The sequence below is a fragment of the Macrobrachium nipponense genome, chromosome 28, assembly GCF_015104395.2.
Source record: "Macrobrachium nipponense isolate FS-2020 chromosome 28, ASM1510439v2, whole genome shotgun sequence".
Taxonomy (NCBI): Eukaryota; Metazoa; Arthropoda; class Malacostraca; order Decapoda; family Palaemonidae; genus Macrobrachium; species Macrobrachium nipponense.
In genome coordinates this window covers 17,924,218-17,942,826 of record NC_087217.1, presented here as the reverse complement: position 1 = coordinate 17,942,826, position 18,609 = coordinate 17,924,218, and the positions used below count along the sequence as shown (strand labels likewise).

At 41.2% G+C, this 18,609-nt stretch overlaps 1 protein-coding gene across 1 annotated transcript in view; it reads left to right on the top strand.

Moving 5' to 3' along the window:
* The window catches only part of LOC135201547 (rapamycin-insensitive companion of mTOR-like), a 144,617-nt gene that overhangs the window by 3,383 nt on the left and 122,625 nt on the right, over window positions 1-18,609 (top strand). Inside the window, exons 2-7 of the mRNA XM_064230544.1 lie at window positions 4,322-4,634; window positions 6,800-6,931; window positions 7,682-7,872; window positions 16,633-16,864; window positions 17,026-17,176; window positions 18,135-18,319. Coding sequence (XP_064086614.1) covers window positions 4,322-4,634; window positions 6,800-6,931; window positions 7,682-7,872; window positions 16,633-16,864; window positions 17,026-17,176; window positions 18,135-18,319 — 1,204 coding nt within the window. The remainder of the gene's footprint in view (window positions 1-4,321; window positions 4,635-6,799; window positions 6,932-7,681; window positions 7,873-16,632; window positions 16,865-17,025; window positions 17,177-18,134; window positions 18,320-18,609) is intronic.

Here is an 18,609-nt window from a genome sequence, read left to right as displayed (position 1 = left end):
GCATCTTAGTTTTTACAAAAAAACTAAGCTGTTTTATAGCTCTCCTAGGGCTGAGGGCTGGCCTGAAGGATTGGATATTTTTTATGTGGCTAGGAACCAATTGGTCACCTAGCAATGGGACCTGCAGCTTATTGTGGGATCCGAACCACACTATATCGATAAATTATTTTCTATCGTCAGAAATAAGTTCTTTGATTCCACGTTGGCCGAGATGGGAGTAGGACCTTGGACCAAAGGTTTGGCAGGTGAGTGCACAAACCACTTGTCCAGAGAGGAACTCGTATAATGGAAAAACCTTGTATATTAGCTGTCTCAGGGGTTTCACCCTTCGAGGAGCCTGAGGATTCCATTTGCGATACTGGGAACATCCTGGAGGTTATGCAAACTCTAGGTTCTACCCGTTCCGCCACGTCCCGGACGGAAGGATGGGTTCCAGTAATTAAGGAGGACCCAGGATGAGTGACTGATAAAGTTTATCGTTGCACAATCATTGCTACCAGGTTCATGGGAGGAAGAGGCATCACCGATAGATAGAATTAATATCTCAAGGCCTGGAGTTTGACCAGTATCCCCTTTCAAACTAATAGTTCTCATTTTTTGGGTGGAGAGTGCCACCTCGGACGTAACACGACTCCATAGGTCATTAGCTCACATATTCAGAATGACCCTTTGGCCGTGACTGCCTGTGTAGTGGATGTTTCTGTCCATTAAAGGCATTCGGTCAGTAGACAATGATCTGGTGGAGAGGTTGTCAGAACAGAGGGAAGAATCTCTGTAATTACATGTTTACATGCATGGTGATATACATTGAACTGGTGATTGGGCATGTGAATATCGCTTCACACTGACTAATCTTCAGATGAAACAGGAGCAGTGAACTGGATGGGGCACATAAGAACTCCAATCTGATAAGTGAAAACATACTCTGTATCAGAGTAGCCTTGACGGACTACCACCAGGCACATACATCAGTCACGTTACAGGAAATTGACTGTGGATGGGGGGGTCTTCCTCTGACCTTGGTAGAGTGGGAGTACTCAATAACCAGGGTTTTGACGTAGACTCAAAAGTAGCCTGGAACTTCAGTTCCAGTTGGCCCCGGAATCCGGGATAATGAGTCAATGCAGCACAGGTCATGATGACAGATACATTTCTTAATCTTGCTCAGTACGGTGTGAGTATGTGTGAGGGACCTTCAGCAGGGCCGGCTTTGACTTGTCAAAGTACTCTGTGGTTATAGAAAGAACTAAGTCACCTAGAACATTAACGTGGTAGACGTAAAGGAACAGGCCAAACAGAGGCGATCGGGCAAGCCTACTCCTTGTTTGTCAAGTTGTACCAATGAGATTATACAGAAGATAAGGTCATCAGAGGAATGTGGGCCTCCTGTCATTTAAGAACATATCTGATAAAATGATTGTGACGGTATCGAAGCTCAAAATTGAGCAATTTTGAGGAGGTGTCTGTCTGTTCATTGAAATTTGAGAGTGGGTTCATTGTTATGGAAACCACTTTCAATTTCCTGTATATATATATATTATATATATGGTTGCCCAGAGGTCCTTGGACTCAATTTCCTTGGGTCCTTTGGTGGCTGCTCAACAAAAGGTGTAACTCATCCAGTACCTCTGGCGTGTCAGCTGGTATCTTGTCTAAGATGATGGTATGAATGTGAACTGGAGGAGTTAACTGGCCTCTTTCCTTTTCAGATTTCTGTCTCCTTCTTTACTTAGGGCAGTAAGAAGAGATTACCATCATAAGCTGGAATGGACAAGGTACAGGTGAGTGAAGTGGCCATACTGTTAGGGTTAGTATCAGTAAGATACCTATCAGTAGCAGGACATTCCTCTCTTTAGCAAGGGGGAGAGGAATGATAACAAACCTACATGAGTGGATGAATTGGTTTGTTAGGGGAACAGATCTTCTTATCTTCCTCGGACGCAATGAACTATGACATTGTGTAAAAACCCAGAAGTCTGACTCTATGATATACATATATATCTTAGATTCGGAAATACTGATCAGTTGTTTCGTAGAATTCTGGTATTCAGAAAACTGATCAAAGGTAGCAAACTCCCAGTTGGTTAATAGTACTTACCTCCCACCAAGAGTAAGTCTATCCTAATGTTAAGACTGAAGGTTTGTTTCGTATATGAACAAATGACAAATTTGTTACTAATTTGTATTTTTCATAACTTAGAAACCTGAGGTCTTAACATACAAAGGCCCACCTCTTACCACCCCTCTATCATCTAACCTGGGTTGGAAGAATAACTGACGGGGTCACGAGTTAATGAGGGGTATGTGGTTGGCCCCACATGTCTCGTGACCAAGCACAGATGCCTGTAGTCCCTTGCGTACACAATTATTTTAAACTTTACCGGTTTCCAGCTGGCGCTGAGTATTTATCCTAATGTTAAGACCTCAGGTTTGTAAGTTATGAAAAATACAGATTAGTTACAAATTTGTCATTTTCATATGAGGCTTAATAAGGAGGACATATGGAGCGTAAGTACTAACAGGTAAAATAATAAAAAAAAAATGTATACTATGCCCTAACTGGTCAGTTTGTCATTACCATGAGCCTTGTAATGTATTTTAAAACCATAAGGCTTTGGATCTTTGAATGAAGTAAAATTAGTATTTTGTATGTTTGTTCTCATGTTTGTGGGTAATGTTAGGGCAGGAATGTAAGTTAAAATACTTTTCTTGTGGTATTAGTCCAAAATAGTTCCACACATCATTCTGCTATGAACACTAATATGCTTGGGGTGTCCTATCCCAAGTCCAGGCACTGTACCCAAAGTTATGGAATATTAGGCTAGTGTAGGCTGCCCTAACTGAAATATATATCTGACAGTCACTGACTTGTTTCATTTGAGTATTTGTCTCAGAAAAGGGTACCAGACTTAATGCTAATTATGACACCATATATAAACAAATTGCAATTAGTGCGTTGTTGGTAATACTCTTGGAAACTATGAATTTGTGAGTGAGTTGGAACTTATGAAATACAGACATAGCATAACGACTGTGATTACGTATACGATTTCTTGAAATTTACCTGAAAGGCTTGGTTAACTTATTACTACCCTCTATGTTTTGACAGTAATGGGGACCACATTGGGAAATGGGTTTGGTGAAATGAAAAGGGGTGAAATATAGGGATGCATCCCCACTTAGTTTTACTACATCCTGGCTGACCTGGGGCCTGAGCCTCCCCCCTTACCAACCTTTCGTAGATTAGCACAAATTATACAGTGAAGTAGTACAGGGATGCACCACATCCTACCAGATGCTAGTGAAGTTCTTAAACCCCTCCCATCCAAGGACACTGCATGTTACACATTGAAACAGGGATGTATCCTAATCTAGTTGTCCCTAATCTAATCTAACCTAACCCAGGATGCATCCTACATGGTCCACTATGCCTCAGGGCTTTGATTGGATACCTTGCTTATCTGCTATCCTTTTCATAGGTATCCCTAACTAGAATGGACATCCCCACTTTATGCCAGATAATCTTTAATAAATCAATCACTCAAACATCCCCACTTTAGGGGTTGTACCATATTTATGTAAAATTGTTGTTCTCATATTCCAAATATGTGTACAGTTCTTAGAATAGTGATTAGCGTAGGCTAATCACCTTTTTGAAAACTACAGGTTTAAATACATTACTCTTACCCGAATAAAAGGTTTTGAGACTGGAGTGTACTGAGACGATAGATAGCAGGATGTATTATGTGAGCACAGAGAGAATGTGCATAAATTTTATTTAGTAATACAGTTTGGTTTTCACTCGCATAGTAATGCACTCTTCCTTGTAGGTTTGTCTTTGTTCCATGTAAAACTAATTACCATTCAACTGGGGGATGTCTTATTTGTGAGGAACTGTCTTAGGCTAATAGTATAAACATGATGGTCACTAGAATTGTTCAAAATTATGTAGAAAATAGATTTCAAAGTTTTTTTTTTTTTATTAAATTTTTTGTATTAGGTCAGTTCTTATAAACCAAATTTCAAATCCAGCTAATCACTATCAGAAAACTGTATTGGCCCTCATGAATACTCATTCAAGACTGTTCTTTTTGAACAAGAAAACATTTCTTAGTTGAATGGTAATTGGGTAATTTTGCTGGAAATAAAGGTTATTCAGTTTATTTACAAAGTAATGCAGTTTAGCAAACAATCCAAACTGATCAAAGTTATCCTTGAAGAGTACTGTAATCTACTGAAAATGTTATGTACAGATAGTGTAAGTCTTGTTTTGAAAATCGTAATCCTTTATATTTTAGAAAATATTTTTTTCTCTTTGCAGGGCGCCATGAAAGCGAAGAAGAGAGTATCATTTTAGACTCTGAGCAGGGAGTCTCAGGGATTTTAAGAGAAGTTCTTCCTGTTTTGTGCCGTCAAGATGGTGTCCCCAAGAGCCGTCGTCTTGGATACCTCAATGCTGCTGTTAAAGCTATAGGAAAGATAAATGCAAAGAATAATGCTAAAACCTCACCACTACAAGATGAGCTTAACAAAGTGTTTGAAGATGCTTTGCCATCGAAAGCAAACGGTGCATCGCCACCACCACAGCTTGATTTTGGTGAAGAAAAAATGAGCAGGGAGCAGTACTTCTGTTTGTAAGTAATAGTTTTATTGTAAATACAATAGATCCCATATTTTAGTATTGTTCTGGTACTATTGATATATAGTACGTATGTGTATTTGACTTTGTTTGGCATTTATTTAGACTTCAATATATACCAGGTATGATGTAAGTGCTTTTTGTAAATTGGTATAAATATGTTCATATTTTTGTGCAGCAAAACTTTAAAATATGGCATAAGTAAGGAGCAAGATCCATATATTCCATAGAAATGGAATATATGTAGCTGAACAAACAGACTTTAACGTTTTATGTTCGGTATACTGTACATTAGTAACCCAGTTGCATTTAGAACTTCAGAAACCTGTGCAGCTTCCAGATTTATAATACTACGTACTACTATGTCTTAACAGGCAATCTTGTTGAAGTTCCTTGTGACAGCTATTCTTCTTGAATGTGTTTAGTGCATTTTTTTGTCTTGGACTTTTTTGTGTATCCTGGTGAAGCAGAGCCACAAACCATTACTGTACCATGTTTCAGTACATAATTCTTGGGAAAAAATTTTTGATGTCTCCTGTAAAGAGTTTGCTTAAGACATTTCATGGGGTATAGTAAATTGTGTCTGCCTTCTGCTGGCTGGAAAGGAAAATACTTTTATGGGTTTTGATTCAGGAAGTTCAGCTGTGCATTATCCACTTCAGGCCACATGGGCAAAGTGGCTTCCTATTTCTGGAAAATGACTGACTTCATTTTGGGCCAGACACACCACTTTTATACTTCAAGAAAGATATTGTGAGGGAAATGTAGATTAGTGTCAGAGTTCGTCAATTGCAGTATTTTCTATCTAGTTGAGATCTTTAACAACTGAATACAGTCGATCCCTGGTATTCATGGGGCATGTGTACCACAACCACTGCGAACAGGTAAAATCCTTGAATACTTAAAAGCCCTCTAAAGTCACTTATAAATGCCTGTTTTGATAGTTCAAACACCAAGAAACCCCTCTAAAAATGCTTATACCTGAGTATTTCAATTGTTTTATCACAAAAAATGCATTTAGACATGAAAAAGATATGAAAATACAGTAATAGGTGAGTATTTCTATAAGAAAAATACCATGAATAGGCAGATTTTAAGAGAATAATATGTTCCATAGAATAATCCGTGAATAGTTGAGTCTGCGAATCCGGAACCGCGAATAGGCATGGGTCGACTGTAGTTGTTTCATGAAGTCAGACTGCTGTGACTAATATGAGGTATTGGAGTAACCAGCAGGCATGAAGGTGTGACTCAAAGGAGAGGGAATGGTCAAAGACAGAAAATGAAGAGAAGACAAAGACTGACACAGGAACATGAATTTGTCAGGAAGTGTACAGAGTACTAGCATACAACTAGTCCTAGCCAAGAAAGAAAATGCCACCCAGGAGAGACTTTACCCTGTTTTGGCTGCAAGTATCTGTCGGTGAAGTCCATTAGGATTTGGAAAGGGCATACAAAGTTATGGTTATAAATTGATTGCCCAGTAAGTTCATGGTGTATGAACTGGCATTATCAAGACAGTCATCTCAATGGGGACAAGAAGTGAGGAACACCAGGCAAGACCAAAGCTATTAATTGCATTCAATGAACAGTTATAGAGAAAAATCACTTTCCCTCCCTCTCTCCCCCATAAGGAACATGTTATTAAATGGTGTTGGGTATGGCTGAGATTTGTCAAAAGTTACTCATAACTGAGAACCAGTTAGTACATGTTATAATAAGGTTGTTATATAGTATCCACAGCAGAGGGAGGTCTCAGTTCATTGTTACCTCCCATTCAAATACATAGTTTATTTTGTTTAAGTGAAAGTAAGAGGTTTGAAAATTTACAAAGATAAGTTATAGTGTACATTGTAATTTGAAATGCAGTAGATATCATGATACAGCATCAGTTTCTTTAATTTTATTAGAATCACTTTACCATACACTCTTTATTATTTAAATCTCATCTACATGTTATTGGGAAATCAGAGATCCGGGCAGATGAGATGGGGAATTGCCTTAGGTTGATTGAGTTCATCAATCTGACAATTACTGTTTTACTCATTTTAAACTGTGCAACAGTGTGAAATATAAGAATTTTATATTTTTATTTTGTTGCTACACTTTTGTTTTTTGCAAAAGTGTCAAATTCTTAACAATTTTTCTATCTCCCTTAAGATTACGTTGCTGTCTAGTCCATGAAGCCAAGGAGGTACGGGCAGGGGGCCTGCGGCTTATACGATATCTCGTCCAAATGCCTGAAGATGTACAAGCTCTCAAAACAGTTAATGCTGTGCCTCTTATTATCAGGTTAGTAGCCTGTGACAATTGACAAGCACATTTCATATTCTGGCAATAACTTTTTTAACTGAGGTTTTTTTTTTTAATTTTGATTAAAAAAAACCTTGAGGTTATTGCCCTGTTTGCCCTTTGAGAGGTTGAATTTTACTATTTTTGTCATTCTTATCATGGTTTGAGGTTGTTTCTGATCTAATATTTAGCAGGTATTGGCTTAAAAGATGCATAGGGTATAACTTTTTTTTCTTTTCAATTAAAGAATCCTTGCAATTATAGTTTTATAAATTTTAACTCAAAGAAACATTTTTAAATGTATCATACATTTTAATTCTAAGTAATGTCTTTAAAGTTCTAAGTAATCATATTTTTGTATTTTCTGCGTATTTATCACAATATAAAACTGCCAGCTGAACATTTTAACAATAATTTTCTTCAACTTGAAGAAACCTTTACTGATGATATTAATATGTTTTTCTCCAGCATGAATTTGTGCATAATATTCAGTATGCTTACATTTTATGCTTTAACTTTAAACAAAATGTACGTACTTGTAGTTAACAATATCGCTGTGAAAATTGTACTTCAAAATGAGGCAACACCTGTTGATCATGCATGTCAAATTTATGTCTTAAACCATTCAGTGCTGTATTTTAAAGGAGAAGACATTCTTTTGTTCACAGCCATACCTCCAATAGATTAAGGAATTTTTCCTTAATGCTGTTTTCTTGTTGCTCTATAACTTATTTTCTTTTCTCCTCCCAGAAGTATGGATATAATGGTAGATAATCAAATAGAGCGAGTCCAGGGTCTGAGATTAGCTCGCCGTATGCTCATGGTGGCTCCAGATTTCTTCCCTTTGGCTCTTGCACGTTGCCTGGCTGCAATTGCTAGAGATGGAGCCAAAGAGCGAGATAGGTTGCTGCGATCAGCTCTTGCTACGCTTAATGAAATGGGTATGATTTTACTTCTTCTTCTTATCCATCTGGTTGGTTATTCATATTGCAATACACTCCCTGAACACCTGAATTAACCCTGGTCCTAACTCAGGTGTTCAAGTAAGATTTACAAAATTAGTTTTATTATGAAAACTTCATTTTCTTGAAAATACTTCATCACGCTTAAGAGCTTAAGCGTGACTTGTATTGACAAGTATTTGTGAAAGGTTGAAGATGCTTGACTTAGAGCTTTGAATTTTCATAATATGTAAAGACATGGCATTCTTGACACCTGCTCAACACAAAAGCATTTGCAACAAATTTTAACTGAGAAAGTTCCGAGAAAGTTCCAGGTCAGCTGCAGGATTAGGGCGATCATTCTTCAATTTGATAATGGTTGAAGTAAAATTTGCAGAAACTAATATTGAACCTCTCTTAATAATAGGCAAGACTGGTAGATATGATTCTGAATGCAAAGGTTGATCAGGACTATTTGGCATGTATAGTGAGCTAATTGAAATAAATACTGTACAAAAATCAGGCTTAAGAAATTTAATTAAACACAGATTTTTATCAAATAGTGTAAGATGTGAGTCAGCTGCAGAAGACCAAATAGGAACAATATTCAAACCATGGCAGGATAAAAGAGTTAAAACATTCCCTCAGGATAGGTAGATCTTCAAAAATCTTGAAAGACTTTCAGTATAGTATGCTGACTTCTTTTGTGGTATTGAAGAGATAGACCAGATACAGTAAGTTCCTCAAAAGTAGATTTGCAGCCCAGAAGGACGCTTAGACTTATGATATGCATTTACAGAAGTTGCAGAAACTGTACACTATGCATTAATTTGGTCCTAATTGTTTTATGAGATTCAGCAACCATAAACCTTTATCCAGGAGTTTGGATTGAAGCAAAGAGAGTAGCTTCCCCTGTTTGTGAAGCCAAACCACATATTGTATATTGTATGTCTATAATATAACAATTAATAGGCCAAGGTTGTTATGCTGAAGAAACACCAGAGATTACATTTCTATAGTTAGATGACAATAAATGAGGATCTTTGTATAATTTTTGTAAATTTGAAAAGGAAGGTTATTATTAACTAATACTTTTGTACATGAACTTTCCTGCCAGATATATACTTAGCTTACGTCTCTGACGTCACGACAGAATTCAAAACTCGCGGCAAATGCGACAGGTAGGTCAGGTGATCTACCCCACCCGCCGCTGGGTGGCAGGTGTCTGAACCAATCCCCCTTTCCAGTCATAATTTTTCTGTCGCCGGTGTTGACTACATCTGTTGTCGATACCTTTCGATTTTGAATTATTACTCGTTTTCGCCCTGGATTGTTTCAACGGACTTTTGGTGAAGTACCTGCTCCTTGGCTTGGCATTTGCGATTTGTGGACCGTTTTTGGATTATTCTTTTGATTATTCTTGGAATTTCATTATGTCTGATTTGGAAATTAAGAAATCAACTATGTTCAGAGTTTGTTCTGTTACCGATTGTAAGGTGAGGCTACCGAAAGCTGCGGTAGACCCTCACACAGTATGCATGAGGTGTAGGGGGGAATGACTGCTCATTTATTAACCCTTGTAATGAATGTGGTAATTGGAATGAAGAAGAATGGAAGGCGCTTTCTTCTTATGTAAGAAAGCTTGAGAAGGACAAGGTTAGGAAAGCTTCATCTAGGAGTTCTAGTAGGTCTCGCGCTAGCGAGTTTGAAGTTGATAACCCTGTTGTAAGACGTAGCGCCTTTACCAGTTTCAGCCCCTGCTTCCTGCACCGAACCCGAAGATGCGCCTTCGGAGGTGGACACTATGAGAGCCACTATTCGCAGCATGGAGCTGAAAATTAAAGTGCTAGAAGGTAAGAGTGATAGCAATTTGTGCAGTGATCCCAGTGCAGTGGAGGGTGCGTCTGATCGGCTCCATAATGCTTCTAGGCCTAGACCTCTTCCAGACTCCCAGACCCAGTGGAGGAGGAAAGTCGAAAGCCGCAGGAAGGTTAGGGAGAACCCCCACCGGTCAGGCGTCCCCTCGGTAGCGCCTGATGTTCGATCCCAGGCTACCTTGGATCGCGCCAAGAGAGAAGTCTTACGGCAATGCTTCTCGTCTTCGCCTTCTCCTTCGCCCAAACGTGGTTGGAGCTCCTCGGAAGCTTCTCGGCCGTCGAAGAGAGCCTGGCAGGCTTCTTCCGCGCTCCCCTCCAGCCCTGAAGTTTTTTCGGAAAATCCTGGATTGGATGTCAAGAAACCGAGGATTTCTTTGAGTTTCGCTCTCCTAGTAAGGATCGAGCTGCGTCTCCCGTGAAGGACTTTGTTAAGTCTCCTACACGTGTGTTTGGCTAGTCTGCAGGCACAGATTACGGCTCTGGCTGACTCCTTGATTGTGAATGCTGGTCGTAGGAAGGACGTCTCGCTCCCGGTAAAGAAGTCCAGGCGCTCTTCTCCAGGCTTACGCTATTCGTCAGTAACTGCCCTCTCTCCAGGAGTGGATCGTAGTACGAGGCGCTCTCCTGCGGACATCGTTTCTCTTTCCTCCGTCGGTACAAGGGGCATGCTTCCCGTAGACGAGCCTCTCCTGACAGGCGCTCGTCTCGAGACAGGATCTCTCCCGCTGGCAGACGCCAGGAGCCTGGTAGGCGTTTTTCTCATGGTAGCCGCTCTCCTTCAGGCTTTCGCTCTCCTGTGACCAGACGCCCTTTGGTAGACAGGCGCTCTTCTCCTGTCAGCCGCCCTCGCTTAGCAGGCACCAAGAGCCTGGTAGGCGCTCTTCTCCTTCAAGGCGCTCTTCTCCCGATTTTCGCTCTCCTCGAGTTAGGCGCAGGGAATCTGTCAGACGCTTCTCGCCTAGGTAGGCGCTCGTCACCAGAGATTCGCTCTCCTGCAGCAGGCGCCCAAGAGCCTGATAATCGCTTCCCGCAGGACAGGCGCTCTTCGCCAGGCAGCCGCTCTCCTTTAGACAGGCGCCAGGAGCCTGATAGACGCTTTTCGCCTAATAGGCGCTCTTCACCTAATAGGCGCTCTTCGCCTAATAGGCGCTCTTCGCCTGATAGGCGCTCTTCGCCAGATTTTCGCCCTGCGTTCGTTAGGCGCCAAGAGCCTAGAATGCGCCCTCATCCTGACAAGAAGGAGTTTTCAGGCAGAAGCTCAACGGAAGTTAATTAACTCCCCGGTTAGATGTCAGAGTTCTTCCAGACATTCTTCCAAGGATGGACTCTCGGCTGAGGACAAGACAGCCTTTCATCGTAAGGATCGTGAAGGATCTTCGGCGGAAGAAGAACAGGATCCCTCGGAAGAAGAAATTCCTAAGGATTCCTCCGTTTCTTCATACAAGCGGTTGACGGACCTGTTGCTTCAGGAATTTGGAGACGCCCTTTCTCCTGTCGCCCCGCCCTCGCCTCTTTCGTTATTTTCGACTTCGAAAACTTCGAAGGTTTCATCCTGTGTCAGGATGAAGCCTGCAATCTCCATGAAGAAGGCGCTTAGAGGTTTTGGTGAGTGGCTTCTTTCGAAGGAAGAGAAAGGGAAGACGGTGTTCTCTTTCCCTCCTTCTAAGCTTACTGGGAAACTAGGATTCTGGTATGAATCGGGAGAACCCTTGGGCCTCGTTCTTCCATCCTCGGCAGACTCGGACTTCTCTTCACTGGTGGATTCCTCTCGACGCTCTGCCCTCATGTCTGCTAAGACGACATGGGGGATGAATGAGCTTGACCACCTGTTGAAGGGAATGTTCCGAGTCCTGGAGGTGTTTAACTTCCTAGACTGGTCTTTGGGCGTTTTGGCCAAGAAGACGCAGACCCCGGATTCCATTTCTCCTGAGGATCTTATCAGTGTTCTCACGTGTATGGACAAGGCAGTGAGGGATGGATCGAGTGAATAGCTTCACTTTTCGGAGCGGGAGTGATCAAGAAGAGATCTGTGTACTGTTCGTTCCTGACGAAATCAGTATCGCATGCTCAGAGAGCCTCTCTCCTGTATTCTCAGCTCTCTCCTCAACTCTTTCCCTAAGAAGATCGTTCAGGATGTTTCTTGTGCCCTTTCAGCTAAGGCTACACAGGACATGCTAGCCCCAGTCTACCAGGAAGCCTCACTCTTCTTTCCAGCTAAAACCAAGAGAGAGACTCCAGTTAGGCAGGAGCCCTTTCGAGGAGTCCCTCCTGCCAGAGCTTCTTCCTCTAGAGGATCTAGACCCACTAAACGAGGGAAGGACCTTCTCTAGATCCATCAGAGGGAAGAAGTAGGATTCAAGTCCTCCAGACATCAGTGGGGTGCCAGACTTCTGAAGTTTGCCGACGTCTGGGCCCAGAAAGGGGCGGACAAACTGGTCACTCTCGATTGTCCGCAAAGGCTACCTCATTCCCTTCTTATCAAGACCTCCGTTGACGACGACTCCGAGGGAGTTGGTAGCCAAGTACAAGGACCCCATCATGAATCAAAGCCCTCTCTCTAGCAGTAGATCTTATGCTGGAGAAGGAAGCGATAGAACTAGTGAAAGATCCTCATTCTGCGGGTTTTTACAACAGACTGTTCCTAGTTCCCAAGAGCTCAGGAGGATGGAGACCGGTTCTGGATGTAAGCGCCCTGAATGTTTCTTGTAGAAAAAAGGAAGTTCGCCATGGAGACAACTTCTTCAGTGTTGGCGGTCTCTTCGTCCAGGGGACTGGATGGTGTCCCTAGATCTTCAGGACGCTTACTTCCATGTGCCTATCCATCCTTTTCTTCACGGAAGTTTCTAAGATTCATGATGGGAGGGAAGATCTTCCAATTCAGGGCCTTGTGCTTCGGCCTTTCGACAGCCCCTCAAGTTTTCACGGGTTTAATGAAGAATGTAGCGCAGTGGCTACATTTGGAGGGAGTGAGGCTGTCTCTCTATCTAGACGATTGGCTGATCAGAGCAAGCTCACAAGAAAGATGTCTGGAGGACCTACAAAAGACACTGACTTTAGCAAGTTCGTTGGGGCTTCTGGTGAACTTCCAGAAGTCACAATTAATCCCCAGTCAAGAGCTGATATATCTGGGGATTCGGATGGTTTCTCCGGATTTTCGGGCATATCCGTCACCAGAGAGGATTGCTCGTTGCCAAGAGAAACTAACGACCTTCCTAGAGAAAGATGCATGCACAGCGAGGGAGTGGATGAGTCTGTTGGGGGACACTTCCTCGCTGGAGCAATTCGTTTCTCTAGGAAGGTTGCATCTCAGACCTCTCCAATTCTTCCTTTACCGGAACTGGAGGTGTCTCTCTCTAGACCTGGAATTCTCCTTCAGGATATCAAAAGGAATCAAGAAGGACCTTCTGTGGTGGACAGATCCTCTCCGATTTGCAGAAGGTCTGTCTCTGTACATGCCCAAACCCGAACCAAGTATTGTTTTCCGACGCGTCGGAGACGGGTTGGGGTGCGACCCTAGGGTCAAGAGAAATGTCAGGCACCTGGGAGGGGGAACAGGTGTCCTGGCACATCAACAACAAAGAGTTGATGGCATGTGGTTGGCGTTAAAAGCCTTCGAGCCCCACGTCCGAAATGCTATAGTTCAGGTCAACTCGGACAACACCACAGCCTTGGCTTACATAAGAAAGCAGGGGGGACACACTCTTTCTCCCTGTACGAAACAGCGAAGGACTTGCTGTTGTGGTCTCAGGCAAGGAAGATTGTTTCTCCTCACCAGGTTCGTACAGGGAGAAAGGAATGTCAGAGCCGATCTCCTGAGCAGGAGGAATCAAGTGCTCCCCTCGGAGTGGACTCTGCACTCAGAAGTTTGCCAGGACCTGTGGAGGTTATGGGGCAGACCTCTTATCGACCTTTTTGCGACAGCAAGAACAAGAGAATAGACCTCTACTGCTCCCCGATCTCGGACCCAGGAGCAGTGTCAGTCGATGCTTTCCTCCTAGACTGGCGAGGTCTGGACGTCTATGCTTTTCCTCCATTCAAGATTCTGAGTCAAACACTCAGAAAGTTTGCGGCCTCGGAAGCGACAAGGATGACGCTGGTAGCTCCATTCTGGCCGGCCCAAGATTGGTTCACAGAGGTACTGGAATGGCTAGTGGACTTTCCAAGAGCTCTTCCACAAAGATAGATCTGCTCAGACAACCCCACTTCGACAGGTATCACAGAAACCTCCCCGCTCTCAATCTGACTGGCTTTCGACTGTCAAAAGTCTTGTCAGAGCGAAGGGTTTTCAGCTAAGGCAGCGAAGGCTATCGCATCAGCTAGAAGGCCCTCTACCCTTAGGGTCTACCAGTCGAAGTGGGACGTCTTTCGCCGTTGGTGCAGAAACCAGAAGCTTTCCTCTTCCAGTACCTCTGTGACCCAAATCGCAGATTTCCTGGTTTTTCTCAGGGAAAAAATTGTGGGTCTTGCAGTTTTCGACCCATCAAAGGATATCGGAGCATGTTAGCAGCTGTGTTTTAGGCACAGGAATTTAGATATCTCCAACAACAAAGATCTACATGATCTGCTAAGATCTTTTTTGAAACTTGCAAGAAACCCTCGTCTCAAATTCCGAGCTGGAACCTGGACGTGGTTCTTCGTTTCCTGAGGTCCTCGAAGTTCGAACCTCCCCAGTCATCTTCTTTCAAGGATCTTACGAAGAAGGCTCTGTTTCTTTTGGCTTTAGCATCTGCCAAAAGAGTTAGTGAGCTTCATGCTCTAGAAGGAAGGGTAGGTTTCAAAGGAGATTCCGTGATTTGTTCCTTCCTTCCTTCTTTTCTAGCTAAGAACGAGAACCCCTCAAATCCTTGGCCAAGGAGTTTTTGCGGTTCCAGGCTTAGCTCCCCTGGTAGGGGAAGAGCCAGAAAGAACTCTTTGCCCTGTGAGGACTTTAAGATACTACCTCCAGAGGAAGAAGTCTCTTAAGGGCATTAAGGACAGACTTTGGTGCTCTGTTAAGGATCCCAGTAGACCATTGTCTAAAAATGCTTTGTCCTTCTTTATTAGAAGCCTCGTGAAGGAAGCACATTTGGCTTGGCGGTGAGGATCACTTCAAGCTTTTGAAAGTCAAGGCTCACGAGGTAAGAGCCATTGCGACGTCCTTGGCTTTCAACAAGAATATGTCACTCCAGAATCTGATGAAAGCAAACATTCTGGAGATGCAATTCAGTATTCACGAACCACTACCTTAGAGACGTCAAGATTACTTACGAGAAGTGCTTCGCGTTAGGCCCGTATGTATCGGCGGATTCGGTGCTGGGGCAGGGAGCTGAAGCATATCCTTTGTAAATTTTTTCCCCTATTGTTTGTGTTGTGTTTTTATGGTTGTTTGAAAGAGGATGCGGGTAGGCATCTCTTTCTATTCGTATTGCTAACATTTAGAATGGTTAGGTGATCTGTTCGTGCTAGAGCTCCCTGCATTGGTAGTGGTCAGGCTCTGTCATTTAAGAGGGCGAATCCCATTGACATGATCCGACTTGGATTTATACTGAGTAAGTGGATATCAAATCCCTTCGGTAGACCCAAAGGAGTCTTTTCAGCTGTAGGTCACGCCCTCGCTGTAGCTCTTCAGGCTTTGCAGACTAATAGACAGTAACTATGTAGTCTTCAGCCTTATCAGGTAAGAACCAAAGTTGTTAGTAATCCTACAACAGATGTTGTTTCCCCTTTTTCCTTGTTACCTCTGTCTTTTTCCCTCCACCAAGGGTGTCAATCAGCTAAGTATATATCTGGCAGGAAAGTTCATGTACAAAAATGATATTGTTATTTACAATAAAGTTTTGTACATACTTACCTGGCAGATATATACGATTGATGGCCCTCCCAGCCCTCCCTCAGGAGACAGGTGGAAGAAAAATTATGACTGGAAAGGGGAGATTGGTTCAGACACCTGCCACCCAGCGGCGGGTGGGGTAGATCACCTGACCTACCTGTCGCATTTGCCGCGAGTTTTGAATTCTGTCGTGACGTCAGAGACGTAAGCTAAGTATATATCTGCCAGGTAAGTATGTACAAAACTTTATTGTAAAATAACAATATCATTTTGGATGTCATTGTGTACTTGATTTGTTATATACGTATACTGCAAATCTAATGGCAATTTAAATTTTTTGTGATATAAAGAAGTATGTAGAGCTTTAAAATTTTTTTTTTTTTTTCATATAAACCCATGTTCCTGTTAATTTTCTTATACTCTACCAAGGCCTATTAGGTGCATATATAAAGTGTAAACAGGTGCATTATGCTTACTTGCTGATTATTTAGATTGCTGTTTGTTGAATTGTTTATATAGTACTATAAAATTATTTGTGAAATCTGATGCTAACCTGACATAAGTTAAGCCTGAAAAATTGCTTTGGTCGTGTTTTTTTCACAAATACTGTTAAAACTCCCTAAAATCTGTTGCAGAATGATTTAGTACATTTTTGGTTCATCAGTGATTACAATATCCAAATTAGTGTTTGGTATTGTAATTGATACATGTGACCTGTATGTAGAAGTAGATCAATGATAGTTTTCCAAGTGTTGTAGAATGTCTCAAGATGTCAGTGATAAGCCTCATGGTTAATGCTTACCTTTGGGAATGTGGGGGAAATGTTAATTTTAAGAACTATTTCTTATAGAAGCTTGTATTACTGAGTTAATCACTGTGATGAATTACCAATTGCCTTTGCTTTTTCAATGCTCAAAGCAGTGACTACTTGAGTTTTTTTGTTTCAGTGTTCATTTATGCAGTGTTTATGAAAATAAATAACTTAAAAATAGTACTACTGGTTAATTTTAAGTAATTTTAGTTTGGAAGTGGTTATACTGTATTGTTCTAACTTACCTAAATGGTTCTTTTCAGCAATACTTAACACTGCTGTTTTCGTTGAGTGTGGTGGAATTAGTGTACTTCTACATAATGTTTTGGACTGTGCAATGCCCCGAATTAATGAGGCCCTTTTAGGGGCAATCCTGTTCCTACTCAACACTCCTGAATGGCGACCACACTGCACTCAACTACACCAAATCTTAGCTCCATTTTCAGACTTCTATTATAAGCATACAAGCTATGATTTGGATTATTACAGCAAGAGGTAATTATGAAACATTTGTAAACTGGAAACTTTAAGATTAAATGCTGAAATTGTAGATCAGTGACATGTGGTTTTAACCTAAGCAAAGCTTTTTGTTGCAGCTATAGATTATGATGCTCATTTTACCTGTAATATTTGATTTATTTTCCTGGTTACTGTAGTGAGGAGCGGGAACTGCGAACGCAAGCTGGGAGACTAGCGGTATTGGTAGCCTTAAGGTCATGGCCCGGTCTTGTGTCCCTCTGTCAGCCTGATACATCAGCACTGAAGTCATTAATAGCATTACTTTACCTGAACCATGAAGAAACTAGGGTAATTATGTTTGAATTGTTTTTATAAAAGAAAGAACTCGGTTTGAATAGTGCCTTATATCAAGCATCATATTAAATAGAGATTGATATTTAGAACTATTGCACTTAATCTTGAGACCATGCATTCTGACATGTTTATAGTCACTAGTTATTTTGACCATTAGTGCTCTTGCCCTATTGAAGGTTATAAACATCCACTCTTTCCTTTTACGAGTGTTTCTTAATTTTTTTCATATGTTTTCTATTTTGAGCTTTCTATCCCATTTCTTCATCTTTTTAATTAGTTGTATGAGTCTAATAATTGTTTTTGTTTAAAGTGACAACATAGTTTTCACTACTCTTTCCTGTCCTCTTCTTCCTACCACTTTCTATACCTTATATGTAATTGAATAGTCCACTTTCACTTTTCTAATTGCAAATTCCTGTGCTCTTAATCTCTCAAGTTATCTTACTTTCAGTGTGTTTGGTATGTATATTGTAATGCAATAGGGTTACATTCCTAAGTATGTAATCTTTTAATAATTCTTTGATTTGGAAACTTCCTTCCTGAAGTCTTGATAGTTAAGAATTTTCTCATATTGAAAGCTGCTCTTGTTATTATTGTTGTTTTAGCTTCTCATTGAGTTGTAGAAAATTTTGTTAGTTATTGAATGATGCCACCCCCAGTTTTTCCCTTCTTGGTTTGTTCTCAAATTTCTTGGATTTACTGTGCACATGGCCATTGTTCCATGTGAGGGATTAATATAAGTATAGAAGTGAAACTTGGCCTATACTTGAAACTATCATTTTACTTTTACTCTTGGCAGATCTTTGAAATGGTCTTATGAACTTTTTTATTTACATCCCTTTTAACGGTATTTTAGTCGTGATTGTTGTACTGCATGCTTTATATAGTTCAAAATGGTTTAGAGATAGAAGTTAAATTATCATAAATTTCATTTGCATTTTTTCCATTACAGAGAGCAATTATTGAATTGCTGTATGAGTTGTTTCGTGTCCCTTTAGGAGAATGGACAGCAAGCTATGAGGATATCCTCTCTAGTCACATGTGTATAACAACGTGTGACACCGACTTATGGCGGCTACATGAAGGGTTTGTAGCTGCTGAGGCACGGATTCTCCTACCTCACATTGCCAAATGCAGGTGAGAGTGAGTCCTAGGCTTAACTAGATTTTTTTTGTTTTAATTATAGTATTCTGTCCTGTGAACTAGATGTTTCCTTGGATGTCTGTTTAGCTTAGTAAAAGTGTCCCAAAGTGGTCAATGTTGACTCCAACCTTGGTGGCAAATGGAACAATCCATAGTTAGAAATTGCCTTGGTGTCAACTGGATTTTTTTTTTTATTTAGTAAATGTTGTCAAAACGGGTTTTCGTATACTGTATATTTCCACATATAAGATAACCTTTAAATCCTAAAATTCACCCCTAAAAAT